The sequence below is a fragment of the Gekko japonicus genome, unplaced genomic scaffold (assembly GCF_001447785.1).
Source record: "Gekko japonicus isolate JY-2015 unplaced genomic scaffold, Gekko_japonicus_V1.1 scaffold131, whole genome shotgun sequence".
Lineage (NCBI taxonomy): Eukaryota > Metazoa > Chordata > Lepidosauria > Squamata > Gekkonidae > Gekko > Gekko japonicus.
In genome coordinates, this window is record NW_015167061.1 from 2,059,271 (window position 1) to 2,068,922 (window position 9,652).

Genomic DNA, 9,652 nt, shown 5'->3' on the forward strand with positions numbered 1-9,652 from the left:
GGAAGGGCTTAATTGCTAACTTCTGAAAGGGGCGGGGGGGGGGGGGGGCCTTGCAAGTGCAGGCACGACGAGAGGGGAGCTCCGCGAGGAGAGACGGTCGGGGGGGGGGGGGTTAGGGTTTGGGGGACATAGTCTAGTGGGGGATCCCTCTGGGGGGGGACCTGGTGGCCAGGAGGGGGGTCCCCTTTCCCCCTTTCCCTGGAGGGTGCTGTTCGTCGTGGGGCGTCCCGCGCCGGACTAAGGAAGGAGCCGAACCTCCTTGCAAACTACAGGGTCGACCCCCTCGAAGTGGGGAGGGGAGGGGAGGGGAGGGGGGGCCTGCGTCTGGGTACTTGTGCCTGTGGCTGGGGGGGGAGGGGAGGGGGCAGCTGGCTTCCTCCCCCCACCCTTTGAATGCCGTGGAAGGTTCCCAAATTTTTGCTGTTGCATTGGGGGGGGGTGTCTGGCTGCTGGGCCGGAGCCCCCTCTGCAGACTCGCCCCCAGTCCCAGGGGAGGGGCTGACTGGGAGTGACTTTCCACCCCAGGGGCAACTTCCTTAGGGTGGCCGCCTCTGTCCCCCCCCCCATTTTTGAGAGGGGGTGGGCTGTGGGGAATGAGAGGGCGAATCCTCCCCTTTCAGTGTGTTGGAGTAACATTGGTGTGGACCCCCCCCCCCAAAAAAAAATGTATCTGCTGGGAGTGGGCTGGGGATGAAGGGGGGGCTGGGCTGCTGCTCCCCCCTTCTAAATCCCAAGGGGGGGTTAGTGGTGGTTTTTCTTCATCTCCGGGGGGGGGGAAAGACCCCCAAACTCTGGTGTTCAGTGGGGGGGGGGGTCCCGCTGTAACCACACCCCCAACAACCACAACAACACGGTGAATTGAATAGACAAGGAAGGGGTCCCTCCCCCGCATCCATTTGGGGTCTGCAGGGGGCAGGCCCGAGAGGTTCCCCCAAGTGCAGGTGTGTGTGGGGGGGGAGTGTTGTGTGTCCCACTTTTTCTGTGGGGTGCCTAAAAGTTTGCCTGCCCTCTGTTCCTTTGGCTCGCCCTGAGTTTAGAGTTCTGTGGGGTTGGCCTCCTGCCAGCCTTCCGGGTTAATGGGGGGTAGGTGCCACCCCCCCAAAAAAAGACCTATTTATTCTGTGGGGCCAGTGACCTTATTACCCCCCCCTTAGGTGGCGGAAACAGTTATCACTCTCCCTCTGTATATGGTGGGGTGTTTCTCTTCTTCTCCCCCCCCCCCATGAAGTATTTGGATTCAGGCACTGGGGGGGGGGCATTCGTTCCCTTATCCTGACAGAATAATCTATAGATGGGGAGGGTGTTTCTCCCTCAATTTTCACATGTGGGGCCAAGTTAGGAAGACCCCCCCCCTGCACGGTCCTTGATTGACACCTTCAGTCATGGATGGGGGGGCGCAGTCTCACTCCCTGCCCTCCACTTCGGGGGGGCTGTGCCCCCTCTCTGGAAGACTGGGGGGTCCAACCTACCCCCCCCCACATGGGATTTGGGGACCTCACAGCCTGGACTGGGGGGAGTTGTGAGGGCTAATTTCCCTCCCCCCCCCGTGACTGACTGACTGACCGACTGACCCCTCGGCCAGTGCCACTCCTCCTGGTGTCCCCATCCTCTACTTGCAGCCAATCCTCCCTCTGAGCCAGTGATGGCGAACCTTTTAGAGACCGAGTGCCCAAACTGCGACCCAAAACCCACTTATTTATCACAAAGTGCCAACATGGCAATTTAACCTGAATACTGAGGTTTTACTTTAGAAAAAACAACTCATACATTAACTTAAGATGATGCAAACAAAGTAAGGAAAGCAATCCCAAATGCTTTCATTTACTTAAAATTATCTGGCAGAGAATTCCACAATTTAATGATGGTCTGGGCCTGGCTGGGGCGATGGCAGGCGTACCCGCAGAGAGGGCTCTGAGTGCCACCTCTGGCACCCGTGCCATAGGTTCGCCACCACTGCTCTAAGCGGTGGAGTCTTGTGAACAAAACTTCCACTTTGTGAGCTGCTGGCATTAAGGTTGTGAGTGAGTGATCTGGCTGCTGCATAAATTAGCTTGCTCCAGAGCCCTTCTTCCTGAGCGAAGACAAAAAATGTGTCAGCTGGAGGCTAAAAACCTGTGAGCTAGCTCACACTAACTCAGCTTAGAGGGAACACTGCGCGTGGCTTGGCCTGGTCAGTCAGTGTGGCCTACCCGTGGCAGGCCCAGCTGCCTCTCCAAGGGGTGGGGGCTGTGTTTGTTGTGTTGGGGGGGGTGTCTACTCAGAGAAGTTCCAAGAACCAGTGCTCTCTCTACGCCATGGAGTCTTTCCACTTTGCGAGCTCCTGGCGTTAAAGTTTTGAGTGAGCGATTGGGCTGCTGCTGCAAAAATCAGTTTGCTCCAGAGCCCTCCTTCCTGAGCGGAGACAAACACGTGTGAGCCGGAGGCTAAAAAGCTGCAAGCTGGCTCACACTCACTCCGCTTAGAGGGAACATTGAGTCTGGGTGCCTCTTCCCCCCCCCCTTGGCTTCCTCCTGGGCGCTTTTCCCCCAGGGTGGGGGTGATGTGAATAGCCCCCCTCCTCTGCCCCCCCCACTACCCTTAATGACGGCCTCTTTCTCTCTCCCCTCCCCATCCCCCCCCCCTTGGCAGGCGGGCAGCCAGTGAGGAGGCCAGGCGGCGTCGGTCATGCCCCGGAGGAAGGTGGCGGGGCGGGCCTGGGACGGCGGCGCGGGCAACGGGCCCGGCGGCGGGGCTGCTCGCAAGCGGCCTGCCTCCTCTTCCTCCTCCTCCTCGTCATCATCGTCCTCATCCCGCACCGGGGGGCCCCGTCTGCAGCCGCCCAGGAAGAAGGAGCGCAACGGAGGTGGTGGGGGAGACGGCGGGACTGGGGGTGGGTGGGTGCGGGGCGGGGCGGGAGGTCACAACAGCCCTCCAGAGTAGACCCTCCCACCTCCTCCCTGATGGGGATTTATTGGGGGGGATGGAGAGGGCGCCTTGCGGGTGGACGGGGGATCATGGGGTGCGGAGCGCTGAGCACCCCCCTTCCTTAGGGTGATTCTCCCTCTAAACCGCGGAGTCTTGTGAGCAAAAAATCTACTTTGTGAGCTCCTGGCATGAGCGGGCGATTCAGCTGCTGCAGAAATTAGTTTGTTCCGGAGCCCTCCTCCCTGAGCCGAGATGAAAATGTGTGAGCTGGAGGCTAAAAAACTGTGAGCTGGCTCGCAGCAGCTCAGCTTAGAGAGAACAGTGGTGATGGTGGGGGTCTACTTCTGGGGAGGAAGGGAAGGGAAAGGGATTGCCAGCAAGAAGGGGAGATGCGGGAGGTTGGGAGGAGTGGCAACAGGGGCACGTGGGGGGGTGGCCGAGAACCAGGGATCCCCATTTAGGGGACGGGGTGGAGCCACGTGTCCTGTGCAAGGGGTTGCTGTCAATGCTCCTCCTAAGCCGTGGAGTCTTGTGAGCAGAAATTCTACTTTGTGAGCTCCTGGCCTTAAAGTTGTGAGCAAGCGATTTGGCTGCTGCATGAATTAAGTTTGCTCTGGAGCCCTCCCTTCCTGAGCGGAGACAAAAATCTGTGAGCTGGAGGCTAAAAAACTGTGAGCTACCTCACACTCACTCAGCTTAGAGGGAACACTGGTTGTTATTAGGAGAGTTGTGATTGTGCAGACCCTGGAACACAGACACACTTAGGGTGCGTTCAGACGGGGTGCGTTCAGACGGGGGCTTTACAACGGTATAGGTGCCGGTTCCAACCAGTGTACTTACCGGCGTTCACACGGCGAACATCTGCCTCCCGTCCCTAACCGTTGTAAAGGCCTTTAAACCGTTGCACTCTGCCACTAGGTCCCCAAGTGGTGGTATCCTGAGTGCAACGGTTGCAATCGCTGTACCCCTCCGTCTGATCGCTCTCCACCGGTGCCTAGCCACTTCCGTTCGGAAGCCTGAGGCGTCCAATTTCCCCCCACCATTTTTTTTTCACTAAGCGATATGCGCTTGGGCGAAGCTTTGCCCTGAGCGTTTGTTTAAAAAAAAAATGCCCCTTAGTGTAGCGTATCGGAGGAGTCCGGGACTTAAGGGAGGTCAGTTTGGTCTTTAAACTTTAAAGGTAAGTCCTTACCTTTAAAGTTTAAATGTAATACGGGGTGTTTTGAGCATGCGCAAAGATCGCCATTCTGTGGATGGCTGCCTATGCGCATGCTCAAAGTGAGTTAAAAAAAAAAAGCCGACGCCCGCAGCGTGTGAGCGGGCATACAGCGATGGGATCCGCAAAAGGGAGGTGAGTGTGATCGCGTTTCAGCCGGCATAAACTGCACCGGTTCCAACCGGTACAGTTTATGCCGGCTGAAACGCCGCGTCTGAACGCACCCATGGAGACGCACACTTTTTGAGATGCTGGAATGCAAGGAGCTGCTGGGGGTTTCCAAGGTAGAAGCACCTTGTGAAGAGGTCTCAGGGCTTTATATTGGGGGGGGTGTAATTTGGGGGCAGACCGGAGGAGTGGCTGAACCTCCACTTGAATGCCTGCCTCGGGGTCCAGGAAGGGTCGTGGGTGCTGAGGCCATCCTCCCCACACACTCTCAGGAAGGTGCCCCGTGTTCCTTGGGAGCCCAGAACTGCCTCTGGCCCCTCTCCCTAGTTGTTGGGATTGTTGGTTAGCGGTTTGTTCTAGCTCTGGGGTGCAGTAACATGGGAGAGAACTAGCATTCAGAGCTCTTATCGGAGAAACGGGCTCCTTTTCCGCATCAACTCAGGGAACGGTCGGAGATGGGCCCTGGGAGAACTTGGCTTCTCTCTGCCTCTCTCCTTAGGAGCTGGCGGAAGCCCCCCCCCCCAGTCTGAAGAGGTCCAGGGGAGAGATGCGCATGTCTGGCCTCCCCCCTCCCCCCCTTCCTTCCCGGGCTGCAAGGGAAGTCTTGCTTCTGCATAAAAGACTCCAGACGCATGCACACACCCACCCACCCACCCTCCTTCTCTTTCCACTTGGAGGGGAAGCCGAGCCTCTCTGGGCCGCAGCGGAGCCCTTCATACGGCCCCCCCCCCTGCTCTTCCCCCCCCCCCCCCCCAATCCCTTTTGTCTACCTGCGGACCGGCTTCTCAGGGGGGAAAGGAAGGGGGGGAGCTGAGAGCTGTTGTCTGCTGATTAAGAAGACTGGGCTAATTAAAAGCTCCCCTCTCTGGCCGCCCAGTGGCTGGAGGACCAGGACCACGCCTTGGAGAAACTTTTATTCGCCGGCATGCGAGGCCTGCCAAAGGAGCACACGCCTGTGTGGGACAGCAGGCGCTGTGGTCTGTCTCTCTCTTCGTAATAGGCTATTTCCAAATACAGGTCCGGTTTGTTTAGTTGCACTGTCAGCCGTTTTTTAGCGTAATTGATTGTTCAGTCCTGTGCATGTCTGCTGAGAAGGAATGCGTGAACTCAGTGGGACTTAACTGACTTCTGAAAAGGCCCAGAAGGGGAGGGGGTCCACATGTCTGGAAGTCCTGAGTTCTTTGTTTTTAGAAATATCAGCTGCATTCAAGTTAGTTCATGTGGGGGGGGGGAGGGTTGACCTCATCTTCCCTGACCTGAAAGGGGCCCTCACAGCCATGGCTTGTGCCGCTGAGTCCTAGAACTGAATGCTTATCCTCGTCGACCAGTTGCTGCTCTAAGGGATCATTGCAGGTTAGGCTGAGAGCTGCCCCTCCCACACACACTCTTTCCAGCCAGAATCAGGGCTTGATGACTCTGAACCCAGGACTCCTAGTTTTCAGTCTGTTGTGACACTTACTTTGAGTGTCTGCTCCTAGACGCAGGTTGACCTGACCTGGGAGAGCCAACGTAGGGCCCCCAGCCAGTCTCACGATGGGACTATGTCGTAATGATGAAGCTGGGGAAAGTTCAGTGCTTCCCGTCCAATTCCAGGTCATGGAATACGTGACTTCTGATTCCGGTCCTGCAGAGGCCGGTATCTAATACTGCCTGCAAACACAGCTAGAGATGGCTTTTGCACACTCATTCTGACTCTGTCTGTCTGTCTGACACCCAGAAACTTGAAGGGCCCAAGTTCAAGGGGCAGCTTCTGATATTTGGAGCCACTAACTGGGACTTGATTGGCCGCAAAGAAGTACCCAAGCAGCAAGGTAGGTTTACGGCAGCACAGACCATTTTTGGATTAAATTAGCTGGGTGGGCAAGAAGGGGAAAGTGGGTGTCTTTAGGACATTTTATTAATGGGTAGATCCCACAGGTGTTTGTAGGGCTGAGTTGCTGTCTTAAAGTTTTCCAACACTGCTGGATTTCTATCCATGATTGTGTTTTGTTTTTATACTGTGTCTTTTTACAGAGTTAGTTATAAGCTGACCTTTTGGTCAGGGCTTTTAGACCGATGATAGAAAGACATCGTTTTGCAAGTCATCTCAAACTGTTCTGAGAGATGAGGTAGTAATTAATGATTCAGGTTATAGGGAAGGGGCTGTTGCTTAGTGGAAGAGCCTCTGCTTTGCATACAGATGGTCCCAGGTTCAATCCCCAGCACCTCCAGTTAAATGGACCTGAGTAGACAGTTCTGATGCTTCCTCTAAGCTGTGGAGTCCTGGGAGCAAAAATTCCACTTTGCGAGCTACTGGCACTAAAGTTGTGAGCGAGCCATTTGGCTACTGCATAAATTAGTTTGCTCTGGAGCCCCATCCTTCCTGAGCCAAGACAAAAATGTGTGAGCCGGAGGCTAAAAACCTGTGAGCTGGCTCACACTAACTCAGCTTACACTGGTTCTGACTTTGAAGGACCAAGGGGATGATTCAGTATAATGCAGCTTCATGTGTGACATGGCCTGTATGGGCAAAGGAGGGTGCATGAACAGAGAGTTTGCTGAAGCGTGTGCAAAACTATTTGAGCCAGTGTGACAGACTTGGATTCCCAAGACAGCCATCTCCAAGTTAAATTAGCTCATTGGTCCTTGGTCCAAGGTGGGGACTTGGCTTTTGCTGTTGTGTCTCTCAGTTCTGTAACCTCAGCTGCCCTCTGAGCCTCATTAACATCCAGAGTGAGGTGCAAAGGAGACCATCCTATCTTTGCATCTCTTTCGGCTGCAGTTGGGCCTCATGCAACTGGATGTGCCTCCGTAGAGCAAATTCTGTGCCCATAGAAAACTAGCACGTCAGAGGCACTACTGGTTCTACATCAGCCTTCTCTGACATTTTAGATTTATGGAGGAGCGGGCAGTCTGGTGTGCAGTCGGAACGGACCTAGCACAGCTTCGCCTCCTCTCTGAGGAATGATGTGGAATCTGAAGCTTCCTAAATGGCATCTGAGGATGACCCATCAAGGTCCAGGGCTTGCAGATCTGTGATGCAGGCACTGGCCTTTCATTTTAGGCTATGTTGGACCCTGATTCTTTTCCTTGATCCATTTCATCTCTCACTGCCACAAATGATAACCCAGGTTAACAAACCTCGCAGGTTCGGGGAGAGTACTGTAGATGTCAAGAGACCGCGAGTATTTTGTATGTGAGTTTTATGCTACTAGCAGAACGGATGTTTGAACCTGTAGCTTGCGGAGATGGGTTCGCTGGCTCTTCGAAGCAGACATCTTCCAGGTTTTCTGCCTGGATTAGAATAGAAGGGGAGCCCCCACAGCCAGCGTTGTCCCCTCTCTGCTTTGCTTATCACAGTTCTGACGTTATCCCGGCTCAGGCTGTGCGCCCTTCGCTTGATATCTAGCTGCAGGTCACCTGAGTTCAGCTTCTGCTCTTCAGTAAAACAAAAAGGTAAAGGTTCCCTTGCTTGAAAGCCAGTCGAGTCCGACTCTAGGGTTGCGGTGCTCATCTCCGTTTCCAAGCTGAAGAGCCAGCGCTGTCCGAAGATGTTTCCGTGGTCATGTGGCCGGCATGACTAGACACCAAGGTGCACGGAATGCTGTTACCTTCCCACCAAAGTGGTACCTATTGATCTACTTGCAATTTCTTGCTTTCGAACGGCTAGGTTGGCAGGAGCTGGAACTAGAGATGAGAGCTCACTCCATCATGCGGCACCCGGGTCTCGAACTGCTGAACTACTGACCTTCCACAGCCTGCAGTTCAGCGACTTAACCACTTGAGCCACAAAAGGGGGCAGCAAAAGGCAAAGGCTCAGCGGCAGAGGACATGCTAGGACGTTTTAGGGTCCATCTCGGGTATCTCCGGTTGCCTGCCTCTGGCCTGGGGTCTTGGAGAGCTGCTGTCATCGGAAGGATAACACTGCTGGGCTGTGTGGCCCAGTGGTCAGACTTGGCAGAAGGCCACTCTCGACACTTTACTAGAAGAGCTGGTGAACTATGTGGAGCGTAGCAGAGCAGGGAGGAGGAGGCGCTGGGTGTTTTGGATCCTCTTGGTCACTGACTTCCATATGCCAGCAAAACACGTTTGGTGGCAGTAGTTCTTTAAGGGAGATCGACTGGATCCCCGTTTTGCAGATGGAGGACTGACCCGGCCAGTCTGCAGTGAAGAATTGGGGGGGGGGGGGCCCTGACTGAGTGGCAGAGTGCTTTCTTTACCTGCAGAAGGTTGCAGGTGCAACCTCTGGCTTCTCCCATCCAAAGGATATCTGACAGGTGCTGTTGGAAAAGGTCTGTGTCCACCAGCCACTGGCCTAGATGGGGTGCAGCATAATAATAATAATAATAATATACTTTATTGTCATTGTACACAGTACAACGAAATTAAAGGTGCAATCATTTCAGTGATCTACAGCCATACACATATACACTCACACAACCATTCACAACCATCCCATAACTCCCTTAAGGTTCACATTGCAACCTAAACCACCAATGTCACCCAAATTCCAACTTCATGCAGCATTTAAAGCAATAATAGCTCTCGAATAAAAACTGTTTTTATTCAGCATGCTGCACCCCATCTAGGCCAGTGGCTGGTGGGCACAGACCTTTTCCAACAGCACCTGTCAGAAACAGGTGCCCCCTTCCCACCACCGCTGTCACTCCCTTCTCTCCCACTCGTGGTCCCTTCCCCAGTCCACGTCTGCTGGCAGTGTTGAAAGATAACAACAAAAAGACTCCGCTATAGGGTGCCTGTTAGGTTAGTCACTTCCCTGCATTGTGTGTGTGTGTGGCCTTAGGTAGGAGTTGTATAAACTGTATAATGTAAACCGCTCAGAGCCCTTAGGGGGTGAGTGGTCTATAAATCAAAGGAAATAAATAATAATAAATAATAAATACATCTCTCATTCAGAAACGTGGCTCCTGGGGGGTGAGTTGCCGGCCACTGGCTGCCGTTTCCAGGGGTGGGCCTCAGACTTGGCCGATGCCGTTTTTGACGGAAATAGCTTGGCCTGCCTCTGCCGACTCCCTTGCTCTCTCATGCCATTGCTCCTCTTGCATTGCAGCCGCTTACCGTAACCTGGGCCAGAACTTATGGGGGCCCCACCGGTATGGGTGTCTCTCAGGGATCCAAGTCCGGGCGGTGGTGTCAGGGCCGTGTGCTGCTCACAGCCTCCTGGTTACCTCGGAGGGGAAGCTCTGGAGCTGGGGTGAGTAGAAGAAGGGGCCTTTGGGTTTGTCTCTTCTTCCGCTTTGCATGCAGGAGGTCCAGGGCCGGTCTGTGGCACCTCCACTGTAAAGGACCACAAGTAGCCGGTGTTGGGAACGACTCGGTCTAGAGATCCTGGAGAGCCACAGGGCCAAAAAGAGCAGCGGTTCA

The 9,652-nt window shown here is 54.6% G+C and overlaps 1 protein-coding gene across 1 annotated transcript in view; it reads left to right on the plus strand.

The window, feature by feature from the left end:
- Positions 1-9,652, plus strand: part of RCC2 (regulator of chromosome condensation 2) — a 21,672-nt gene that overhangs the window by 951 nt on the left and 11,069 nt on the right. Inside the window, exons 2-4 of the mRNA XM_015412565.1 lie at positions 2,629-2,877; positions 6,006-6,099; positions 9,339-9,482. Coding sequence (XP_015268051.1) covers positions 2,665-2,877; positions 6,006-6,099; positions 9,339-9,482 — 451 coding nt within the window. The 5' untranslated portion in view covers positions 2,629-2,664. The remainder of the gene's footprint in view (positions 1-2,628; positions 2,878-6,005; positions 6,100-9,338; positions 9,483-9,652) is intronic.